The 26,107-nt window shown below is 41.4% G+C and overlaps 2 protein-coding genes across 4 annotated transcripts in view; one reads left to right on the plus strand and one right to left on the minus strand.

The window, feature by feature from the left end:
* The window catches only part of SENP2 (SUMO specific peptidase 2), a 97,600-nt gene extending 74,230 nt beyond the window's left edge, over positions 1-23,370 (minus strand). Inside the window, exons 1-7 of one of the 3 annotated variants that reach the window (XM_080656164.1) lie at positions 23,087-23,270; positions 20,817-20,872; positions 13,457-13,599; positions 12,958-13,024; positions 11,120-11,210; positions 3,814-3,982; positions 1,816-1,919 (exon numbers count right to left, since the gene is read on the minus strand). In XM_080656164.1, coding sequence (XP_080512290.1) covers positions 1,816-1,919; positions 3,814-3,982; positions 11,120-11,210; positions 12,958-13,024; positions 13,457-13,599; positions 20,817-20,872; positions 23,087-23,187 — 731 coding nt within the window. In that variant the 5' untranslated portion in view covers positions 23,188-23,270. Of the gene's footprint in view, positions 1-1,815; positions 1,920-3,813; positions 3,983-11,119; positions 11,211-12,957; positions 13,025-13,456; positions 13,600-20,816; positions 20,873-23,086 lie in introns of all 3 variants that reach the window. The other 2 variants (XM_080656163.1, XM_080656165.1) reach the window with 2 other exon arrangements.
* A 3-nt stretch (positions 23,371-23,373) lies between these two features.
* LOC308242245 (large ribosomal subunit protein uL16-like) lies at positions 23,374-25,354 on the plus strand. Its single transcript, XM_080656168.1, has 2 exons — positions 23,374-23,653; positions 24,647-25,354. Exon 2 carries the CDS (start codon positions 24,661-24,663, stop codon positions 25,303-25,305), a length of 645 nt encoding a protein of 214 aa, XP_080512294.1. The 5' UTR covers positions 23,374-23,653; positions 24,647-24,660; the 3' UTR covers positions 25,306-25,354.
* The last annotated feature ends 753 nt before the right edge of the window (positions 25,355-26,107 follow it).

The raw sequence follows: 26,107 nt of genomic DNA on the forward strand, positions 1-26,107 counted from the left end.
TGCAACACAGCACCATCTGGGATAAAAGGAGTCTAATCCTGATTCTAATATTTCAGTCAAGTTACTAACCTCCAGTTGTTCTATTTGTAAAATTGCATGTTCTCAATCCCCAGCATCACCCCCACTGAAAAATCTCATGTGATAAAACTCAGGTCAAAATATGGAAATTTTTACATAAAACACTGAAATGGATCCTAAAACAACACAGGAATGTAAAAAGCAAAATAGGTTAAGGATTTTGCTGACGTGACAAAACCAATAGTTCACGAAGCATACTGCTGTTTTCAACAGTGGCTAGACAAAATAGAGAAAATATTAACATTGACTTACTACACTAAGAGAATTCAAATTTTAAAAATTCACAACCAAAATTAAAATTCCCAGACAGGTATTTCTTTGTTATTTCTGCACTCAACCAGCTAGTCTTGTGACAGTTTCACCTTCAACTTGCTGTTACATAATTTCTGGGACAGCCCTCTGTGTATTCACACTTGTTAAAATTATCAAATGTACCTCAATTCTGAGCTCACATATTTTTTGTCCCCTTTTTATAAGGCCAGATATCAACTCCTCCTGTCATTCTCATCTTTTGCTCAAATCATTACAGTATTAAGTCTTATAAGAAAAACTTCTTATGACCTATGTGACTTTAATCTTGTATCTTAAGTGGAGTGTTTCCAATTGTGCTAAGATGCATTCACTAAGATGCCTTAGGAACTGTGTATGTAAGGAGGTAGGGATGTAGGAAGGTAGGTAGGTAGGAAAGGAGGAAGGGAGGAGGAAGGGAGGAGAAAGGGAGGAGGGAGGGAGGAGGGGGGGAGGGAGGGACATGCAGGAAAGGAGGAGGGGGAAAGAGGCAGACAGAGAGACAGAGACAGAGATTGTGGGAAATGTGTATATTGGGAGTTGAAAAAACTCTCTGCTTCCTGATTTCAACCAGTGATTCCACTTTTCTATATCAGAGTTTTAAGTCAGTACACTTGAACAAGGATTCTAAAGCTAACAGAAAACTATCCTATATAGCCGAAACCGGTTTGGCTCAGTGGATAGAGCGTCGGCCTGCGGACTGAGGGGTCCCGGGTTCGATTCCGGTCAGGGGCACGTACATTGGTTGCGGGCACATCCCCAGTGGGAGGTGTGCAGGAGGCAGCTGATCGATGTTTCTCTCTCATCGATGTTTCTAGCTCTCTATCCCTCTCCCTTCCTCTCTGTAAAATATCAATAAAATATATTAAAAAAAAAAAAAAAGGAAGAAAACTATCCTATATAATAAAAGCCTAATATGCTAAGTGTCTGGTCATCCAGTCGGCCATTCAACCAATCAAAGCATAATATGCTAATGATATGCTAAGGCCACTCAACCACTTGCTATGATGGCACTGACCACCAGGGGACAGACGCTCCAACCAGTAGGTTAGCTTGCTGCTGGGGTCCAGCCTATCAGGACTGAATGAGACGGGCTGGACACGCCCTGGAGCCCTCCCGCAGTCCCTCCCCAGATGGCCAACCTCCCGCATCCCTCCCTGGCCCCGATCGTGCACTGTGGGGTCACTCAACCTGGCCTGTGCCCTCTTGCAATCCGGGCTGAGGGACCACCCCGCCCCGCCACCGAGTGCATGAATTTCATGCACTGGGCCTCTAGTATTTTATAAAAGCATTATTCTATATAACCATTACTAGATGACAAATTACAGGGCTAGTTCTCTCCATGTTAATCTCTTTTTTCCCCCATAAAACCCTTCCTACCAATTCCCTCTCCAAAAATAAGGAAAAAAGATGTCTGGCAAAGCATTGATCTTGTTAGCTCATCTTTACCTATGATGAGTTGAAGTGACAGGAGGAACAGCGTTTCCATGAACACCTTCTTTAAGTCGCTCCAATAACCTTCGGTACTTCTCTCTTTCCTCTTTTTGAACACCCTAAATAGAAGAAAGCATGTTGGATAACTTCTAGCACATTAAACATATACGGTAAGTAAATCTTAAGCAAAGTCTTAACAGGTCATAGATGTGTTTTAATGATCAGCACAGTGCTCTTTAAATTTATTTTTTTAATGAGGGAGGGGGAGGGAAGGGAAAGGGGATGGGGAAGGGGAAGGGGGAGGGGGAGGGAGAGGGGGAGGGGAAGGGACATCAATTTGTCCTCCACTTATTTATGCATTCATTCATTGGTTGGTTGATTCTTGTATGTGCCCTGACTGGGGATCAAACTCAAGACCTTGGCATTTCAGGAAGACGCTCCAACTAAGTGTCAAAATTTCTTTAATTACCAACTTTATAAATTGAAAATATCCAAAAATTTAGCCTCTTTTGAAAAACCAAATCAATAATCTGGAGCTACGTAGGGCTATTCCCTTTAGATGGCCCATTCACTCTAGCCCATTTCACTCATTTACATCGTCTCATCGACCTGGATGGCTTCTGAGTTTTTGACAGCAGAACTAGGTTGACCACAAACTCAGCAGAATAATCCACTTGCATATTCAGAACATTCAGCTTCCAAATGGGACTGGTCTCACCATAGTCACCAATGACGCTGTATGGCCAGATCCAACAGATACTTTTTCAGCCTTATATTAACCTCTCTCTTTAGCATCTCACCGTGATGACCTTGCCTTGCCCTCCTGGACAATACACTCTCCTGATTTCTTATCTTCTCAATCTCCATTGCAGATTATTTCTTCTTCTGCCTGTCCAAAATGCCAAAGGTCCTGCCCAGTATCTCTTCTCACACTACATTTTCTCCCTGAACAATGTCTCAGCTCCCTTAATTTATATGACACCAATATTCAGAATATTCAGAAATGTCTTCAACCCTGCCTTCTTCTCAAAACTCTGAGCCAGGTCACTTTGCATGTTCCACAGGCACTTTAAACAATGTCTAAAACTGAAGTCATTAAATTCCCCCTAACCACCCAAGGTATCTTGGTCAGTGGCACGTATTTATCAAGACTGAAATCTGGGACTCAAGGCTCTTCCTGCTAACTTTGTATCACACCTAACCAATGAATATATCCTTACTAATATTACCTTCAAATATTTCTAAAATATATCCTATGTATACCCTATATGTGCTCAGTTTCATTTCTGATTTATCATTATAATACCTCTCCTTAAAACCCCCTCCAGGGCTGCAGTCCTTTTCCTCTCTCTGCCTACTTCTGTTTGTTCAGTACAACTATTTATGTATAAGGTCCCAGAGATCAGGAACCATGTTTTACTCAGTTCTAATTGCTGACATTGGGCACCCAAACAAGTATTTCTAAGATGAGCAAAACTAAGTGGCTCAGAAAACCATGTAGCAATAGGTGATGGTCCTAGGGAATGCCAGATACAGAAATAATTCTAAATGCTCCTGGAATAAGTGAAGACTTCAAAGGGAAGTGAAGAGAATCTTGTTGATGAAGATATCATGCTAAGTGCCCTGAAAAGGGAAGGAAAGAGTAGACATGTACACCATTTAACTTCTCTTACTTAGTCACAGTTATTACATACAGCTTCTAAAAGAAACAAGTTAAAACAATCCAGGCACCCAAAAAGAACCCATTCTCTTATCCTAACATGACTCCTTTATCTTTCTTATAGTGAAAATAATCTGGAAATTGACTAATTACATACATATAGAATATTTCTAGAAGTATCAGAGTCAAACAGGGTGGTAGGGCCAGGTACGGAAGTGGGACTGGGACGTTTATAGTCACTGTACACCCTTTTATACCTTTTGAAAATTTTATACTATAGTACATATATTACTTATCCCCCACCCCGAATTCATAAAACAGTTTTCAAAAGAGATCAGACTGGTAGTGCTTACCTCCTCCACAGTACAATGGGGACGCCTCAGACCCTTGCCACCCTCTTCAATAATCATCTCTGTTACAACCTGTTCCTGAGGTTTCCACATTAAGGAACTCTCTGGATTGCCTTTGCTATGGCGGCGGCCACCTGGTCTTCTATTATAGCCTTCTGCGTTCAAAGTAAAACTGAGAGACAGAAAAAAAAAAAGAAAGAAAGAAAGAAAGAAACATGTGTCACCAAACTGCTTGAATTGCTGGATTCTAAGCTTCAGACCATTCTGTGATTAGGCTTCCCAGATTAAGCTTGCTCCTGGCAAATCAGACAACTAGCATTCACAAAAGTTAGATCTATCTCTAGAGTAGAGGTAGAATTCCATTATGGAACATCTATTTCCAGTCACCAGGGCTGCTACATGAGAGCCTCTGCCTTCTTCCTCAAGCCCAACTTTCCAACCTCAACTCTGGAATTAGCTCCCCTACTACACATACCCTCCCCTTGTGCTGCACTTTTCCTTTACTCACTTGGTGTCACTGGAATTAATTATCATGTGATTGTTTAATGTCTATATCCCACACCAAACTTTAAATTCCATGAAGACAGAGATTACATAGTTTCATCACTGGATCTTAGAAAAGGATCTAAGCCGAAAGGCACTCAATATTTGCTGGATGCTCAATTAATAAATGTAAATTAATAACAGCTAAAGAAATGAAAGCCATGAAGCCCCTAGTCATTGTTGCTGGTGGAAGAGCCTTCCTCTCCTACCATCACCACTAATGGGACAAACTGACATCACACCTTCCTGATGTAATGTTTTAAAAAGGATACACCACATGTATGATACTTCTACCAAAAAAAAGTTTGTGTAATCTCAAACAAATCATGAATAAGCATCCGACAAAATTAAAGGACATTCTACAAAAGAAATGTTTTGTAGGGTGGGGTGAAAGTAGGTTTACTGTTGTGAGGACGCAAAACAGAGTTTATTATTATTTATTAATTACTGTATTATTTTCCATCCAAAATAATAGATGCCCCACCCTATTTTCCTAATAAAGGAAGTCTGAGGAGTTGTTCCAGATTAAAGGAGATCAACAAGACTGAAAATTAAACATAATGCATGATCCTGCACTGAACTGTGGACCAGAAAAAATACTCTATTATGGATAAATTTAAATAAGACTAATAGTATTATATTAAATTTTCTAATTTTTGTAATCTATGATTACATAAGTAATTGTCCTCATTCTTAAGAAATAAAGCACTGACGTACCTATGATTAAAAGAACATGAGTCTAAGACTCTCAAATAATTCAGAAAAAAATATTATGTATATATGACAGAAAATGATAAAGAAATTGACAAAATGATAATAACTGGTGAATCTGGGTCAAATGAAGACAAAATACACAAAAACGGTCATACTGGATGAAGAAATAAGCCTACAATTACAGCAGGAAACATCAATACTCCTTGTTCATCAATCAATAAAAAAGTAGACAGCCCTGATCAGTTTGGCTCAGTGGATAGAGCGTCAGCCTGCGAACTGAAGGGTCCCAGGTTCGATTCCAGTCAGGGGCATGTACCTTGGTTGCAGGCACATGCTCAGTGGGGGGTGTGCAGGAGGCAGCTGATTGATTTTTCTCTCTCATCGATGTTTCTAACTCTCTATCCCTCTCCCTTCCTCTCTGTAAAAAATCAATATATATATATATATATATATATATATATATATATATATATATAAAAAAAGTAGACAGAAACCAGTAAGGCGGGTAAACATCAACAACTTGAGCTGATATTTATAGAACACTCCTCCAAACATTCTTTTCAAGTGCACATTGAACATCAGCCATATAGACCATATTCTAGGCCATAAAACAAATGCTAAAATTTAAAAGAACTGAAATCACACTAAGTATATTCTCTGATCACAATGTAATTAAACTAAATAACTGACAGATGTCTGGAAAGTCCCAAATATTTGGATATTAAACAACAGAATTCTACACTTCAGAATAATCACTGGTTAAAGAGAAAGTACAACAGAAATTAGAAAATATTTTTAAATTGAATAAAAATTAAAACCAATTTTTCAAAATGTATGGGATGCAGCTGAAGCAATGTTTATAGAGATAATTATAGCATTAAATGCTTAGAAAATAAGTTCCCCTCTAAATATTCAAGTATGTATCTCCCAAGAACAAGGACATCTTTTACATAACGATAATAGTCATCAAAACCCAGGAACTTTAGCAATGACACAATATGTAATATGTAGCCACACGTAAATTTCTCCAGAGACATTAAAAGTATCCTTCACGACAATATTTTTACTATCTTGAATCCAATGCAGAAGCTCACATTGCATTTAGTTGTCATGTATCTTTAGTCTCCTTTAAACTGAAAGTTCTTTAGCCTTTCTTCATCTTTATAATGAAGAGTACAGGCATTAACCAGGTTTCTTATTCTTAGACTCGGATTGATTTTTGCAAGAATATGAATTAACCGATGTCTTCAGCACAATATATCTAGAGGCCACAATGTCTCTTTGTCTCACTGTGGATGGCTTTAACTTTGTTCCTTTCCTTAAGGTGGAATCATGAAGCAGTTTTCTTTATCCTAAAGTTATCATTTCTCCTTTGTAATTAATAAGTAATTTGTGGGGAGATATTTTGAGTATATATAAGTATCCCATTCCTCATCAAACTTTTACTTACTAGGTTCAGCTCAATAGATTCCTATATTAACAATTACTATCCTACCTAATAAAAGAGTAATATGCAAATTAACCATTACCCCGATACACCCACAAGCCACACCCACTAACCAATCAGGAGCGAGTATGCAAATTAACCCCAACCAAGATGGCTGCGGCCACGGAGAGAGCAGGAGGGAGGCTTGGGTTTCCCCGGCGATGGAGGAAGCCAAGCTTTCCGCACACCCTGGCCGGCCCAGGCCTCACTTAAGGCTACAAAGTTTCAATTATAGAAGTTAAATAAATCCCGACAGAAATGGCTGCCGCCACGGAGCAAGCAAAAGGCTTGGCTCCGCTCCAGGCTACAAAGTTTCAATTGTAGAAGATAAATAAATCCCAGATATCAGGGTCTCTTGCGTAGGTCGCCGGGGGGCGTGGCCAGCCTGCAAATCACCACAGGCCCCTTGCCCAGGCCGCCCCATGCCCCAAGGGAACCCCCACCCTGATCCAGGACACCCTTCAGGGCAAACCAGCTGGCCCCCACCCATGCACCAGGCCTCTATCCTATCTAATAGAAGAGTAATATGCAGATTGACCATCACTCCAATATAGATGGCTGCCCCCATGTGGTCAAAAATGGCTGCCCCCATGTGGACACAAGATGGCCATCACAAGATGGCCAGCAGGGGAGGGCAGTTGGGAGAAACCAGGCCTGCAAGGGAGGGCAGTTGGGGGCAAACAGGCTGGCAGGGGAGCAGTTAGACAGCAATCAGGCTGGCAAGGGAGTGGTTAAGGGGTGATCAGGCTGGCAGGCAGAAGCAGTTAGGGGCAATCAGGAAGGCAGGCAAGGCAAGCAGTTGGGAGCCAACAGTCCTGGATTGTGAGAGCGATGTCCTGGATTGTGAGAGGGATGTCCGACTGCCCGTTTAGGCCCGATCCTGATTGGAGATGGTGCAGGCTGGGCTGAGGGACAACCCCCCCGCCCCGCCGTGCACAATTTTGTGCACCAGGCCTCTAGTAATAGTTATAAAATGGTCATTTTCTAATTCAATCATCCCCTGTACACTTACTAGTTGTCATCCTACTATAAAGATCTTTCCCTCCCACAGTATGTATTTATCTATAGCACCTATATCCTGTCTTTATTCATTTTGATGTTTAAATTGTTCCCAATTTGGCCAGTGAAAACCCCTTCAAGTTTCCTCCTGTGTCATGTTGACATGTCCCCAGTTTTTGAACACTCCTTTATTTCTGGCACAAGACGTTACAAATTCATTTTGTACTTTCTTTCCTAGCTCTACAATCAACCAACCACTCATCCAACTCCAGAAAACCCAGTTTTTAGTTAGTGTCTCATTCTTAAATATGAGTGGATAGCCAAGGATTACCAGTATTTGAATAGATTCTAATTTGAAACATAAGATCAAAAATAGCCCTAACCCAGTGGTCGGCAAACTGCGGCTTGCCAGCCTCATCTGCGGTTTGCCGCTCTGTTGACTAATGAGTTTGCCGACCACTGCCCTAACCGGTTTGGCTCAGTGGACAGAGCGTCGGCCTGCAGACTCAAGGGTCCCAGGTTCGATTCCGGTCAAGGGCATGTACCTCGGTTGCGGGGAACATACCCAGTGGGGAGTGTGCAGGAGGCAGCTGATGGATGTTTCTCTCTCATCGATGTTTCTAACTCTCTATCCCTCTCCCTTCCTCTCTGTAAAAAATCAATAAAATATATATTTTTTTAAAAAAAGATCAAAAATAAACCAAAGGGGGCAAGAAATTTAGAGGAAGCAGAAAAGCAGGGAGAAGATATTTTAAAATAATTAACAGCTTTAGAGAATAGGATATTGCATCCTTACAATAAGAACCAAGAGGCTTGGAAAAAGAAAAACCATGGAGTAGGGAAAGGGAGGATGGTTACAACTTAAAAAACTATGAAGCCCCTCCTCAAAGAAATCAGTAAAAGATTTCTTTTTAAAGGGCAAGGATAACAAAAGAGAATTTATAGGAAAATTAGATCAATGCAAAAGGTCAAATATATTTTTTTAAAAAAGGTTTAATATCCAAGTAGTAGAAATTCTAGACAGTAGGAACACAAAAAGGAGAATTACCATAATGAACAAACAGTTCAGTGTATGAAAAGTCATCAGGCTAGACACTTATTTCCATACTTTTCTGTATGCATATTATACTTTTAAAAAAGTTTATAATTGGGGAGAAACCAAGATGGTGGCATAGGTAAACATCTAAACTGCTGCCTCGCACAACAATTTCAAAACTACAACTAAAAGACAAAACGGACATCATCCAGAACCACAGGAAGGCTGGCTGAGTAGAAATTCTACAACTAGAAGGAAAGAGAAAAGCTCACAGAGACTCAGAGGAGCTGCAGAAGGCAGAGGTACCAAGCCGTGCGCGTGGAGAGGGCTGGCGACTGAGTACGCGGCTGGCTTTCTCAAACGGGAGGGAGACAAAAGCTCCCAACTGCTCTGAACTCCAGTTCTGGGCGAGACTCTGGGGACCCAGACTCATTCGGGGAGAAACTGGACTGTCAGGAAAGAGAAAAGCACACTGAGACTCAGAGGCACTGCGGAAGGCAGAGGTCCGGAGGCGCGCGCATGGAGCGGGCTGGCAGCTGAATACGCGGCTGGCTTTCTAAATCGGGAGGGAGATAAAAGCTCCCGACTGCTCTGAACTCCAGTTCCGGGCGAGACTCTGAAGACCCAGACTCATTTGGGGAGAAACTGGACTATGTGGCAGTGGGTGAAACTCGAGGGCAGCTTTCTCTCAGAGGTGCTTGCAGCGATTACCATGGGACACTGAGACCCAGGGGCCCCTTAGGGCAGGGCTGACAGGAAGCTATTGCTGTCTGCTCCACCGAGACTCCGCCCCATCCAAGCTGAGCACAGAGGCTTTTGCAAGGCTTGTCTCATAAGGGTGTCTTCAGCACAGAAGTTCTCCTAGTGTAGACATAGCTGATTCTCACAGCCAATTGGCCTGGAGGTCAATTCCTCCCAGTGATACCAACAATAATCAAGGCTTAACTACAACAAGACTGTGCACACAGCCCACAAAGGGGTGCACCAAGAGTGTCCACCTCAGGTAATTGGGGAGGCTGAGCCACTGGGCCCTATAGGACACCTAGCACACAAAGCCACTCTATCAACTCAGGGAAGCAGCCAAAATGCGGAGACAAAGAAACAGGTCACAAATGAAAGAAATGAAGGAAAGCAAATGACTGGATATAGAGTTCAAAACCACAGTTATAAGGTTTTTCAAGAATTTTCTAGAAAAGGCCAATAAATTTAGCAAGACCCTCGAAGATATGAAAAAGGACCAACTAGAAATTAAGCATACACTGACTGAAATAAAAAATATTATACAGAGATCCAACAGCAGACTAGAGGATCACAAGAATCAAGTCAAAGATTTGAAATACAAAGAAGCAAAAAACACCCAACCAGAAAAGCAAAAATAAAAAAGAATCCAAAAATATGAAGATAGTGTAAGGAGCCTCTGGGACAACCTCAAGTGTACCAACATCCGAATTATGGGGGTGCCAGAAAAAGAGAGAGAGCAAGATACTGAAAACCTATTTGAAGAAATAATGACCGAAAACTTCCCCCACCTGGCGAAAGAAATAGACTTACAAGTCCAGGAAGCGCACAGAACCCCAAACAAAAGGAACCCAAAGAGGACCACACCAAGACACATCATAATTAAAATGACAAGAGCAAAAGACAAAGAGAGAATATTAAAAGCAGCAAGAGAAAAACAGTTAGTTACTTATAAGGGAGCACCCATACGAATGTCAGCTGATTTCTCAACAGAAACTATGCAGGTCAGATGGGAGTGGCAAGAAATATTCAAAGTGATGAACAGCAAGAACCTACAACCAAGATTACTCTACCCAGCAAAGCTATCATTCAGAATTGAAGGTCAGATAAAGAGCTTCACAGATAAGAAAAAGCTAAAGGAGTTCATCACCGCCAAACCAGTATTAAATGAAATGCTGAAAGGTATTCTTTAAAAAGAGGAAGAAGAAGAAGAAAAAGGAAAAGATTAAAAATTATGAACAACAAATACATATCTATCAACAAGTGAATCTAAAAACCAAGTGAATAAAAAATCTGATGAACAGAATAAACTGGTGAATATAATAGAATCAGGGGCATAGAAAGGGAGTGGACTGACAATTCTTGGGGGGGAAGGGGTGTGGGGGGTACGGGAAGAGACTGGACAAAAGTCATACACCTATGGATGAGGACAGTGAGGGGGGTAAGGGCAAAGGGTGGGGTGGGAACCAGGTGGAGGGGAGCTATGGGGGGGAAAATGAGGAACAATTGTAATAATCTGAACAATAAAGATTTATTTTTTTTTTTAAAGTTTATAATTGAATGGCAATTCTTTTTCCAAAGGGTTTCAAAATCAGATGCTATGGGCATATAATATGGCAGAAAAAGTAACATACACCTGAGTTCAAGTTTCTCACTAGCTGCATGATATTCGGCAAGCTCAAGTACTTACTTAACAAGATTACATAATAGAAAAAAGTGTGAATGCCTAGCAATAGTGAGCACCTAATATGTGCTAAGTTTCCATGTAAAGAAAGGCAGAATTTAACACTTACCCAAAGGAAGGCAGGACTCTGCGAGGCTGATCTCGAGTTACTGTCACTCTGATCTTTGGATAATCACTTATTCCATTAGGAGATTTATTACCTATTTTAAAAATGCATTTGTAGTTGTAAATAAGTAAATAAATAAATAAATAAATTAATTAATTAATTAATTAAAAAACATTTGTGAACACTGCATTAGAAAAGAAACTGTGTGATCAGTCTACACCGCAGAACCATATATGTTATTTTTTCAGATTCTATTACTATACAGCACAGAGATCAGAATTAACTTTGTAAGGTTAAAGGAAAAGCAATAGTGCTTAGTTTGTCTTTGATCTCAGATAAACAATAACAATTCATAGGGAAGCTTTCCTAGTTTTGCTTGCTGGGACCAATAAGAGGCTTGAAGAACTTAATGATTATAAAACTCCCTACAACCGAATCAAATTAAGAGAATTTTTCAAGTTGTTCCTCACAATAAAACAGAAGTATTTTTAAGTGAAAACCTGCCATATGTTACATTTCACTGGAAGCTTCTAACACTTGTGAGGTGGTTACTATACTTCAAAAAATGGTAACCAAATTTTCATCAGCCACATATTCTTTGGAGCTATTACAGGGCCTTGGAGTGCCTGAGGACTCCAAAATGCAATTGTAGCAGCAAAACCTAAACTGACCGAATTCATTTGCTTGCAAAACCTGACTTGAACCAATGTTCATGCCCAATGGTTTTTTTAAATAATATTCAATAAACACAATCTAAAATAGGATAAATTCAGAATCCCTAAACACATTTCTAAGGGCTTCAGATTAGATACTGTGGACTTGTTTATATTAGAAACCTGCTCCAGGAATACCAGTGCTTCTCTGACTAGACTACACAAACCCACAGAAATATACTGCTGATGCCTTGGGCAGGATAAATCTACTAGCTCTTCCATGTCAATTTTAATGGTAAATAATTTTAAACATTTATATAGTCAAACAATATAAATAGATTATGAAATCTAATTTGTATTAGCTTTTTAAATAAAATGAAAGGCTTCAAAGAAGTATCATCTTTGTCCCTAGGTCCCTTGGAACTAGATTCTCAGACTTGAGGGTACACATTTACTTTCCTTTCATCTGCCACTAGAGGTACTTTACATAAAAAGTTTGTTTGAGAAGCACTACTCTAAGGTTTTTATCATTTCCTTAGCTTCTTCCACTTTTGACTTCTAAATCCACAACTTCTCTAAAAGCTCTTTTTTCCCTTCCTCTCAAACTTTACATACCTACCTGCCTGGCAGAGATCACACCATTTTCAGGACTCTGGTTTCTCCCTATCTCCCTCCCCGCCATAGCACTGTGCACAGTATATTAAAAAATTAACAATTCAATTTTGGGGTCTGGATGATATAGAGGTTCCCAATCCATAAAACTGAGAACTGGAGACCTAAGGTTGCTCCCCAATCAGATTCACACATAAAAAGTCCTTCTAAGGCAGAGTTTTACTATTTTTGTTATTATTGCTATTTGTTTTATTATTAAAGGTTTTACTATTTTGCTATTAAGTATTTTAATAACTTAGCATAGTGCCTAGCACAGAGTAAGTACTCAGGAAATGTTTGTGAGTTGTTGTTAAGGAATGAAACTTGATCTAGGTCATATTATGGACACTGATAATCCAAATAGAAAACACAACAGTAAATTCAAAGACAATTGTAAAGGAAAGCTATTTGCCTTTTAGAATGACAGAAAGAATGTCTGTGTTTTCATATCAAGCAGTGTTCTTTTATATTCTCAAAACTCAGAAAAAAGAGGCAGGAGGAGGAAGGGGAAAACAGAAATATTTTTATCCACCTCACCCAGTTTCAGCATGTTGTTCCAGGATCCGGAACCTGTCAGTTCACAAGATGAAGAGTTCGAAAATACCTTAAAATCAAATAAAATAACCTCTGTAGTATATAATTTTAGAATTTAAGTAAGTTTCTAATATGAAAAAATAAAAATCACTCTATTGGTGCTAGCTCACAGAAGATATCATCAATAAAACCAGACATTTAATTTGTAAAGACTCACAAAATGATGTAAAAAAATTAACAATTCCAAGGTCTCCAAACATACTTATTATTCAGTAATTAAGCTCTTTATAATTATTTCTTAAATATGTAATTTCTTTTAAAAAGTGTAATTTCTTAAACTTTTAAGTTTTTGGCCTATATATCAAGGCTAATAAAGACATGCATATTTCTGCAGAGAAGTCATTCTACACAATAATGCCCAAAATGAGAATATTTCCAAAATTTACTTTCAATGATTAAGTACCAAAATCAGTAGTCCCAAAGGAGTCCTATCCCCACTGACCTCTCCCGAAGGGGCCGCATTCCGTGTTCCGTTACAAGCAGAAGCTACAGAAGCTACCATGGGCTTTGTGGTCAGCTGGAATGGGAATCCAAACAAGCTGGCAGCATTGTAGAGACTGTTTTTCACTTGGTGAATAAAGCAATCTAGAAAGTGTAACATAGATTACATATACATATAAACCTAGAGTAATAAACTTCTGGCAAGAAAAAAAAGATTGCAGCCCAGCGGTGTGGCTCACAGGTTGAGTGTCGACCCAGGAACCAGGAGGTCACAGTTCAATTCCTGGTCAGGGCACATGCCCAGGCTGTGGGCTGGTCCCCATTAGGGGACGTGCAGGAGGCAGGTCATTGATTCTCTCTTATCACTGATGTTTCTATCTCTCTCCCTTTCTCCCTTCTGCTTCTCTGAAATCAATAAAAACATCCTATATAACAAAAGGCTAATATGCAAATCGACCGAACGGCGGAACGACCAGTTGCTATGATGCGCACTCACCACCAGGGGAAAGACGCTCAACACTGGAGTTGCCCCCTGGTGGTTAGTGCGCTCTCACAAGGGGAGCACCAGTCAGCCAGAAGCGGAGCTCACAGCTGGTGAGCACAGCGGCAGTGGCGGAAGACTCCTGCCTCCACAGCAGCACTAAGGATGTCCAATTGCCGGCTTAGGTCCGCTCCCCAGGGGAAGCGGGCCTGAGCCATCAGTTGGACATCCCCCAAAGGCTCCCAGACTGCGAGAGGGCGCAGGCCAGGCTGAGGGACCCCCTGCCCCCAAGTGCACGAATTTCATGCACCGACCCTCTAGTATTTTTAAAAAAATAATGATTGTATCTTAAAAAGGCCTCTCAATTTTTATTAGAAGTCCTATTTTCAATCAAAAGTTACCTGTAAAAAAATTTTTTTCTCCTACTCGAATAACTGAAATTCCAGCACTGTGATTTTTGTATTTTTAGTAAGATATCTGGGATGCTACAAAAATATGAAACTATCACACAGATTCACACACAAAAGTCCTGAAAGGACAGCTTTCAAGCAATGATTTCTCCCAAATATATAAAACAAAAAGAGCCCAAGCTGGTTTGGCTCAGTGGATTGAGCATCGACCTGCAGACTGAAGGGTCCTGGGTTTGATTCCGGTCCTGGACACATGCCTGGGTTGCGGACTCGATCCCCAGTGGGGGGCGTGCAGGAGGCAGCCGGTCAATGATTCTCTCTCGTTTTTGGTGTTTCTCTCTCTCTCTCCCTTCCTCTCTGAAATCAATATATATAAATAAATCTATACCCTAGGGTCAGGGGCATAACTGAACAACCTAGAGTTTATAGTCACTAGGCATGGCAGAATCCTACAGGAAACACATCATTTACTCATAGGTTTGTCCTTACTTCCAAGGCAGGTAACATAGTTGTCCTAAACAGCTACCTACTAAGTGCTTACTGTATTTTGGCTACGCCAAGGTAGAAATTACTGGAATATAAGATATGCAATTCTTAAACATCTATAAAACAAGGCTATCCCTCTACTGGAGAAAATGTGTCAGACTCACCCCTCCCTGCCACCAAACATAAAGATTACAAAATAAGCAAGTAAATAAACAAGGGGGAGGGGTAAATTTGTGTTTTCTTAACTTCCTCCTTTTATCACTACCCTTTTCTTACTTCCTACACTGATGACTTATTTTCTACAATTTCCTAAGTAAGGGTATTCTAAAGCACTGGTTTGAAAGAAAGAGATCATCACCTTAGCCACATTCTGCTTTAGGGAAAAACAGCCTGAAATTGAAATGGTGGCTTTTAAGCAACAAGCACTCTAGAACAGATAAGATATATAATACTTTCCAGAAAGATAGTGAAATAACTTAAACAGCAGGGAGGATGTGCTAGCTGGGTAAAGCAGAATCTAATCTGAAGTCATTTGAAACTAGAGAATAGTTCAAAGAACTAGTTTGCAAATGACCTGTTTCATAGTTAAAAGAAACAAAGTTTTCAAATATCCTGTTTCTCATTTTAGGAATTAGAATTCCAGGTTACCCCTCTAATAATGTGAGCTTTATGTGGGAGAAAAACAGCTTTAGGGATTGGTGATTAACCTACAGTCACCCAAGCCCAGAGGACAAGAGGTACTCTTACCCCGCCGTGTTGCTCAGTAGTTGAGCAGTGACCCATGAACCAAGAGGTTACCAGTTCAATTCCCGGTCAGGGCATATACCCAGGTTGCAGGCTTGATCCCCCAGTAGGGATGTTTCTATTTCTCTATCCCTCTCCCTTCCTCTCTCTAAAAAATCAATAAAAACATTTTTGAAAGAGGTATTCATAACAACTTAAGTTGAATAATGGACACTAAAAAGTAACATAATATTTATTTCCCTACAAATTTTGTCAAAATCTGAGAGTATGCCTAAGATTATGACAAAAGTTCACATAGACTTTAAAAAAAAAAAAAAGGCCTGCCTCATCTATAAAATGAGGTAAGACCACTTTATTTTCCTGAGACTAACCTAAGATCTCTTAAAATCCTTTTCTACTATAAGTCATGAGTCTGCATTCTAAGGTCCTCCTTTTCTTTAAGCCTTCCTTTTTTTTTCTCTGAAAAACAACCAATAGAGCTGTACTGCCATATAGTAGCCACTAGCTACATGTAAGTTACCCAAGTTTCAATTTAATTAAAATTATAAATTCAGTTGCACTAACCCCATTTCAAGTGCTCAAAAGCCATCGTGGCAGATAGTTCTATTAACATTACCATAAACCTTTACAAACTCTGCCAGTATTACCTCTGCTACTCACTGCTTCCCCCTTGCCTTAGGTTTCCTTCTATAGTTTCCATTCAGAAAATCATAACACATATTTCATGGAAATCATGGAGGAAGAGATCCTTAACATAGAAGTCCATAAAATGGATGACTGCCAGAATTATCTCTGGAAACATCTATAATTTCATTGTGCATGTTATTATTTGTTTACCACATGCAGTTATTTATATTTTTCTTTAAAATTGACTCTTTTGGTAAACAAATGTATTTGAAAGGTAATTTTTAAAAATATTTTTACTTATTGATTTTAGGGAGAGAGGGAGAAACATCAATTTTATTGTCCCACTTATTATACATTCATTGGTTGCTTCTTGTATGTGCCCTGACCAAGAATTGAACTTGCAAGCTTGGTGTATGTGGACGATGCTCTAACCAAATGAGCCTACCTGGCCAGGACTGAAAGGTAATTTTTTATTTTCAATTTCAGTTTACATTCAATATTATTCTGTATTAGTTTCAGGTGTACAGCATAGTGGTTATAGAATCATGTACTTTATAGAGAAGCTCCCCAATATTTCAAGTACCTACTTGGTCCCATACATAGTTATTATGATATATATTTCCTATGCTGAAATTTACATCTCTGTAACTATTCTGTAACTACTTATTTATACTTCTTTTAATATATTTTTATTGATTTCAGAGAAGGGAGAGGGAGAGAGAAACATCAATGATGCGAGTCATTGATCAGCTGCCTCCTGCATGCCCCACATTGGGGATTGAGCCCTCAACTCAGGCATGTGCCCTGACCGGGAATCAAACCTCGACCTCCTGGTTCATAGGTCAACACTCAACCATTGAGCCATGCCAGCTGGGCCAATTTATATTTCTTAATTTATACTTCTTAATTCCTTTGCCTTTTTCACCCAGTCCCTCAACCTTCCTCCCCTGTCAAACATCAATCTGTTTTCTGTACCTATGAATCTGTTTCTGTTTATTTTGTTCATATAAGTGAAATCATATTGGTATTTTTCTTTTTCCATCTGACTTACTTCACTTAGCATAATACCTTCCAGGTCCATCCATGCTGTCACATATGGTAAAATTTCATTCTTTTTTATGGCTGAGTAGTATTCCACTATGTACCGCAGCTTTTTGTTGCTGTTTTTAAAAAATGTTTTTTATTGATTTTTGAGAGAGAAAGAAATAGAGAAACATTGACATGAGAATGAAACATCAATCAGTTACCTCCTGCATGCACCCCAACTGGGGATTGAACCTGCAATCTGGGTATGTTCCCTGTCTAGGAATCAAACTAGCAATGTTTCGGTGCATGGGGTGATTTTCAATCAACTGAGCAACACCAGCTGGGGCTCACGGCTTTTTATTCCACTGTCAATTGATGGACATATGGGTTGCTTCCATATCTTGGCTACGGTTAAACAATGCTGCAGTGAACATGGAGGTGCATATATTCTTTTGAATTAATATTTTGGGTTTCTTTGGATGTTGAATGGTAATTTTATATTACTTCTGTGAATGTAAAGCAACATTATTTGCCTTATAAAGAAATGAAAACATAACAATATTAAGTTCTAGCTGGGCCAATTAAATAAGGAGAGATTAGCATGTACTATTGACCCTTGAATAACACAGGTTTGAACTGTGCAGGTCCACTTATGCACAGACTTTTTTCAATACTGTAAATGTATTTTCACTTCCTTATCATTTTCTTAACATTTTCCTAGCTTACTTTATTGTGAGAATGCAGTATATATATATATATATATATATATATATATATATATATATATATATGTTAATCAACTATTTATCAGTAAGACTTCCAGTCAAAAGAAGGCTATTAGTTAAATTCTAGGGGAGTCAAAAATTATACTACATAGATTTTGGACTTCATGATGGAATTGATTACCCTAACCCCCATGTTGTTTTAAAGGTCAACTGTTTTAGATAAGTATTGAGGACATACTAAGCATTCACTCAAGATTTTCTGCTTAAAATAACCAGAAATTTAAAATAACTGAAAAGGATACAACTTTTTAAGTATATAACATAATTCAAATATTACTTAATATTATGAACACTGTACCTCCTAAAATCATTTCTTGACTGGTATCTATCCTGTGCTTTGGGAAATACCATTCTAATGAATTTAGATATTTCTGGCATTCAAAGCCAACTTTTTTTTGCCAACTTTTTTCCCTAAGTTCTATCCACTAGTTCCTGAACTGCACAACTTCACAATACTATTCCCTCTACCTAGAAAGCTTTTCCTTCCTATTATTCTCTGCTGATATCCTATCCATCTTTCAGGACCCATCTCACATACTAGCTCCTTCACCAACTATCCACTGAGACTCAACAAGCTAATAACTGGACAGTATTTTGTTACTACCTTTCTTATTTCATTTATCATGTTCTCATTGACATTGGTATTATTTATGTGCTTGGCTTATATCCCCTAGTATATAATCATATACCCTTACAACTGTAAGGTTTTTAAAAATAGAGATCCTGTCTTACTCATTTTTATATTTCCTGCAGAATCTCAAGACACTACTTAGCAGTAAGAAATGCTCAGAAAGTACTCAAGAGATTAAAATGAAATCTTAACACATATTTGTCTACTCTTTTTTTATATATATATTTGTGACCCGGTGCACGAAATTCATGTACATTAAAAGGTGATTAATTAGAGGAAATAATTTAATATTGCTATTTGCCCTTTCTCTATAATAGAAGTGTCAGAGATGAAAGAAAATTAGTAAAATGTATATGAAAACCTTCCTCCTGTCAGAGTCTGGGGCACACCACGGGACCCAGAGTCAAGACCCCACCCACCCACATGCACCCCGGCCACCCCCCCGCACCCGCCACTGGGCTAGATCCAGACCCGGCCAGTCCCACCCTTATCAAGCCCTGATGGGCAGGCGGCATAGCCTCAGGTCCCCTGGCCCGGCGCCAGGACAGGGGGTATGGCCTAAGGTCCTCCATCAAGCCCCGCCAGGCGGGGGGGGCGGGCGCAGCCTCAGGCCCCCAGCCCAGCACTGGGAGGGGGGCGCAGCCTCAAGTCCCCTGTCAAGCCCCGCTGGGTGGGGGCACGGCCTGAGGTCCCCTGTCAAGCCCAGCCAGGCAGGGAGGTGCAGTCTCAGGTCCCCTGGCCTGGTGCTGGAGAGGGGGCACGGCCTGAGGTCCCCTGTCAAGCCCCGCCGGGCAGGGGGTGCTGTATGAGGTCCCCCAGCCTGGCGAGGCCCCTAGCCCAGCACCAGGACGGGAAGCGCACCTTGAGGTCCCCTGTCAAGCCCCACCAGGCAGGAGGCATGGCCTCAGGTCCCCTGGCCTGGTACTGGGGCAGGGGGGAGGGGGCGGCTGAGGTCCCCCAGCCTGACGCCAGGGCAGGGGGTGCGGCCTGAGGTCCCCTGTCAAGCCCCACTGGAGTGGGGGAGGGCATAGCCTCAGGTCCCTGCTGATTGCTTGTTAAGGCTCCTTATGGGAACTTGGCCTCAGCTGTGGGTGCAGCCATCTTTTGTGACAGAGTGATGGTCAATTAGCATATTCCCTCTTTATTAGATAGGATACATTTTATTGATTTTTTTACAGAGAGGAAGGGAGAGGGATAGAGAGTTAGAAACATCGGATGAAAGAGAAACATCGATCAGCTGCCTCCTGCACACCCCCTACTGGGGATATGCCTGCAACCAAGGTACATGCCCTTGACTGGAATAGAACCTGGGACCCTTCAGTCCACAGGCCAATGCTCTATCCACTGAGCCAAACCGGTTAGGGCTGTGTATACTCTTAACCACCACATCTGGAGGTAGATCCACATTCACATGCATTTTTTTTAGAAATAAGAAAATATTACAGTAATCCATTGTGCCTTTTCCTTTTACTTTAACTTTATTCTCTTCTATGAAATGATGTCTAGCCCTTCAGATTGTAGGGAAGTAAACAATTTGAGGCAACACATTAGATTGATTCACTTAGCTATCTGAACCAGATGACTCAGTTTGAAGTAGTTTTTATAATGTTTTCTCCACAAATTTAAAAGGCAACTTTTCTAAAAAAAAAAAAAAAAAAAAAAAAAGGGCAACTTTTCTTTCTTTTTTTTAATCCTTACCCGAGAATATTTTTCCATTGATTTTCAGAGAGAGTGGAAGGGAGAGGAAGAGACAGAGAGCGAAACATCGATTGGTTGCCTCCCGCATATGCCCTGACCAGGGCCAGGGATGGAGCCTGCAACCAAGGTACATGCCCTTGACCAAAATCGAATCCAGGACCCTTCAGTCCGCAGGCCAATGCTCTATCTACTGAGCCAAACTGGCTAAGGCAAAGCAACTTTTCCTTATAGAAAGATTTAGAATTTTTAAATGTATATTTAAAAAAAGATTTAAAAAATGTATATTCAATGTATAGGCTTATCTATCTAGAAAGACACTTAATTCCCCAGTTACCTCCAGAAAAGATAACTGAGTAGAAAAGGAATGGGAAAGAGGCTTACTTTTCACTGCATATACTTTTTTGCTTTTGAATTCTGTTACATACATATAGTTTTTCTATTAAAACACTAATTTTTAAAATTATAATCAATACCTAATCTTGGTCTTTTGGCTGGTATTTCATCAGTGTCCACTGTAGAAAACAGAGTGCTGAAACAAAAGAAAAGAAATATATATATAGATATATACACACACACGTACTTATATATACACATATAACCATTTCTGTAAGTAAACAGCGTTTATATAACACACCTCCCTCTATCCACTTTGCCATAAAATGAGATCAAACTGATGTTTTAAAAGAGAATGCTAATCGCCCTGGTAGTTGTGGCTCAGTTGGTTGAGTATCGTCCCATGCACCAAGAGGTTGTCGGTTCAATTCCCGGTCAGGGCACATGCCTGGGTTTCGGGCTCAAACCCTAGTAGGGGTTGTGCAGGAGGCAGCCAATTGATGTTCCGCTCTCTCTCCCTGTCCCTTCCTCTCTCTCTAAAATCAATTAAGAAACAAAAAATTAAAAAAGTACAAAAAAGAGAATGTCACGCCATAGTAGGACTTAACACTATGGTTTCAACTATTTGAAAGAGACTATCATGTAGTATCTGTAATCTGACTGAAGTCCAAACTTGAAACTGGTCAGAAATCACTTAGCTAGTAAATGAACATAGGTTAAGAGCCTAGGACTCGTTATTTCCTTCTTCTCTCCAGAAATGACTTAAAAAACCAGCACCCCCCTTCCCAGTTATTTTCTATCTCAGGTAGAAGTAGACAATATAAGAAGCCTTGAAAGACAGTTCTTAGCCAGAAAAGCTGTAATATTTAACTGCATTTTTTTTCATGGAAACTATATTACAGTGATAATAAAGTATTTGAAAATTCAGAAAAATTATTCAACCTTTACCTCAACAATGTTAAAGCTTCATGATACACTACTAATCATCTGAAGATGATTGTGACTGATCATATTTACAAAAAATGAACAGAATAAATCCTAGGATAATACAATTTAGTTCATTACTTTAAACATCCCAAGATCTCCTGGCCTCATTTTAACTGAAAAATGGCTTACATTGAGAAGAGTTGTTTTAGATTAAGGATGGGCAGTAAAGAATAGTATTTCCATCTCCAAACCACTGTTCCCCTGACTAGCAAGAATTCGTAGCAAAAAGAGAGAGGACAGGGGAGAGCAAATTAATATCCCTTTATTTAATAAATATATACCAACTGCCTATCATGCCCCAATCTCTGGACAAGGTCCTCTGGGTAGAATAAACAAATACTACTTATAAAAGTATATACTACTCATATTTAAAAGTATAATGCTAGGCACTTTACAAAATGTTCTCAAATGAGACTTATATCAACCCTACAGAAGGGTAGAAAGGAATAAAAAGTTGAAACCCTACCCTCTATGAACACATAATGGAATTTAGCTAACAATCTATTTCATCAATGACCTGCATTCTCAGATTCCTGTATTAATCCTCTTGTTCTCTCACACTCCAAGAAACCACCTTTCAATGATCTTGAGGCTTAATAATAATTTTTTTAAAAAAATGAACGCGACATTTGATCACTGGGGGGAGGGGTGTAAAGAACTGTTATGGTATTTTATTCTCTAGATTAAGTCTTAGGCAAAGGGGCATACACTATGAAGGTATAAACCAAGGGGTAAAATGCTAAGTAAAAACAGCTTTGAGTTTCCCCCAAATTTTAACTTACGAGTACAGACTAGTGATATTTTTAAAGGAATTAAGTACCTACCTACCTCCCCCGCTCATATACTAATGCTGAAGCTAAGAATCACTCTCCTTACCTCTCTCCCCAACAAGCGCGCGCGCGCACACACACACACACACACACAGTTTGTTTCAGAACAAGACAGCTGCTGTTTCGGTGCTAAGAGAACAATATTTGCAGTCAAAACGGCTTTGGGCAAGCTGTCAACCTCACTTCCCTTAACTGCACTTACTGCCCACAGATGACACCTGGGAGTGTGCTTTGTAAACAGCGAGCCAAAACAAATTGCTAGTTTTCAACCTAAGAGCAGCAAAGTATGATAAAGCCCCATTTGTGGACAGGAAGCAGCGTGGACTCAGACAAGAACATCAAATATCCTAACCATCATCTGCCACTCCAAAGACAACCAGCATCTTCCATCATCAGGAGCGGCATCAGCACAGGGCGGAGGAAGCAACTACGTCACCAAGACACCCGCGACCCGCACCTCCACCGCCGCGGCCCAGCTACGCGTTCGAGCTGCGTTTCTCCGCCGGGGCCCTCCGCGCGCGATCGGCGCTCGCCGCCGGACCCGAGATGGGGGAGGGGACGCACAGGCCAGCTCTCAGCCCCTCTCCGCTCACCTGTTCGAGCGCCGTCTCTTCAGCAGGGCCCGGGCAGGGGGCACCGACCGGTCGCAGAAGCGGAAAATGGTGCCGAGAATCCTAATCAGCCATTTGTACATACCAAGCCGAAGCAGCAGCGGCGGCCGACACACCCCGAGACGCAAACCCCAGAGCTGTCGCCGCCGCTGCCGCCTTCGCCGCCTCAGCCACCACAGCCAAGGTTCAGTCGCCGACTTGTGACGCGATCTGCAGGCCCACAGATACAACGTCCCCAGGGCTACCGGAGGATCCCGCCTGCCTCCGCTCTCAACGTCACCTCCTCCCTCCCGACCGGAAGGCATCTTCATCCTCGATCTGCGCACGCGCGCCCTCGGGCTGGTCCGGGCCCAATCAGGGATGAGATCGAAAGAGATGTGGTGGGGCTTTTCCCTTTGGCGGAGCCAATCCTGAGGCGGCCCGCGGGACAAGGCCCACAGGCTACACGTGAGGCGGGTACACGTGAGGCTTCTACTCCAGGGAGCGGAGCGCTCCGAGAGTCCGAAACACAGGAGGTACTCCGTACACATTTGAGTGCGCAAGATAAAGGTAGGTCCGATGAATTAACAAGTGTTTACCGTGGTAGGAGCCTTTTAATTTGCTTATACCTTGTACTTGACAGGCACTGTCGTCTTCATTTCTCCCAGCAGCCACAGGCAATGGAGAATCTTGTGCCTTTTTTTTTTTTTTTTTTTTTTTTTAATGAATAAGGAAACGGAGGCACAGAGCGATTAAGTAATGTGCCTAAGGTTATAAAGCAAGCTGGAATTTGAACCGGGGTCTGAAAACCAGCACCAACCCCCCACCCTGGAGGTCTACTGGGAGAGAGGAAATTATAAATTACAAGACAATTGTCTTTGTTCATCCTTTGTTCAATAAATAATATTCTGAAATTCTGCTGCAAGCCACTCCCTAGAGCTTCAGAACCACTAGCTACCCACCTTTGGCTACCGCCACTCCGGCTTGGGGGCAGAGGCAGTTCCTGTACCCAGCTACCACTAGGATGTCACTAAAAGTTTGAGAATACAGTAATAGGAGAATTACGAAGCCTAGAAGATTTAGACGTGGCTATTGCAAATACAGCATCTATAGCCCATTGCCTCCCCAGAGGATTCTCCTTCCCCCCAGGTCATCTCTCCACTCTTCTCAACATCTTTTACAAGCCACCAACAGAAAAGAATTTCCCTCCCACCTGCACCCCAACCCATTTCATAATTTAAGATTAATGCTGGCTTTTTTTTTTAAATAAATATATTTTATTGATTTTTTACAGAGAGGAAGGGAGAGGGACAGAGAGTTAGAAACATCGATCAGCTGCCTCCTGCACACCCCCCACTGGGGACGTGCCCGCAACCAAGATACATGCCCTTGACCGGAATCGAACCTGGGACCTTTCAGTCCGCAGGCCGACGCTCTATCCACTGAGCCAAACCGGTTTCGGCAATGCTGGGTTTTTTATGCAGAGCAGTTTAGCGGTGTCCCAACTGTCCATTCCATTTTAAGAGTTGGTCTTTGCTCTTTCCCTTCGGTGTGCCACTGAAGATCCTGGTGTCGCCATGGGTCGCCGCCCCGCCCGGTGTTACCGGTATTGTAAGAACAAGCCATACCCAAAGTCTCGCTTCTGCCGAGGTGTCCCGGATGCCAAGATCCGCATCTTTGACCTGGGGCGGAAGAAGGTGAAAGTGGATGAGTTCCCACTCTGTGGCCACATGGTGTCCGACGAATATGAGCAGCTCTCCTCCGAAGCCCTGGAGGCTGCCCGTATTTGTGCCAACAAATACATGGTGAAAAGCTGTGGCAAAGATGGCTTTCACATCCGAGTGCGGCTGCACCCCTTCCACGTCATCCGCATCAACAAGATGCTGTCCTGTGCTGGGGCTGACAGGCTCCAAACAGGTATGCGGGGTGCCTTTGGAAAGCCCCAAGGCACAGTGGCCAGAGTCCACATTGGCCAAGTCATCATGTCCATCCGCACCAAGCTGCAGAACAAGGAGCATGTGATTGAGGCCCTACGCAGAGCCAAGTTCAAGTTCCCTGGCCGCCAGAAAATCCACATTTCCAAGAAGTGGGGCTTCACTAAGTTTAATGTGGATGAGTTTGAAGATATGGTGGCCCAGAAGCGCCTCATCCCAGATGGCTGTGGGGTCAAATACATCCCTAATCGTGGTCCCCTGGAGAAATGGCGAGCCCTGCACGCCTGAGAGTCTCAGTCCTGCCCCCACCTTACACCCACTAATAAATCAACTTTATATCCAAAAAAAAAAAAAAAGAGTTGGTCTTTGTTTTTGCCAAACTAAGAACACCATTCAAGTATTGGGAAGAGATTCCTCAAAACAAAAGAGCAGTCTTCATTCAAAAAATAAATCAGAACCCTGATCAGATGGCTCAATAGGTTGGCGGGTGGCCTGTACACCGAAAGGTAGTGGGTTTGATTCCTGGTAAGGACACATACTAGGTTGCAGGTTTGATCTCGTGGTTGGGTGTGTACAGGAGGCAACTGAAAGATTAACATCGTGGTACTCTGGCAGGCTAAATAGCCATCTCAGGCAGTGATTGAAGAAAACTGAATTTATTTAAGGAAAAGGGGATGGATGGTGGGAATATCCAACAGAAAGGGCTACACAGAGAAAAAGGGGCCTTGGTGACAGGTGCAGGGGGTTAACCCAGGATGAGCAGCCACTGTCCATTGCTCCTCTGCTTGCAAGTCTCATGGGGTCCCTTGGCTTAGAGGTTAGGGGATATGTTCCTGTGGGGGAATGGCACAGGTGTGCTCCTTGGAGGGAGAGCATGCACTGGATCCTTTGTACTGCGTGTATTTATCTCTTTCTTGCAGGTGGAAATCTTAGGGAAGTTCTCAGGGGAGGATCTTAATAGAATACTCATCAGCTTTCCAGGTGTGCTCTTTCAGGGTTGTGCTCTCCACTGATTGGTCTGTGCCAGGGCAGGAGGTCATTGGTAAATGTAGCTGGTCCTGAGGCAGCCATGGTATCACTTGTCTGGTTT

Source organism: Plecotus auritus (genome assembly GCF_963455305.1).
Source record: "Plecotus auritus genome assembly, chromosome: 2".
Lineage (NCBI taxonomy): Eukaryota > Metazoa > Chordata > Mammalia > Chiroptera > Vespertilionidae > Plecotus > Plecotus auritus.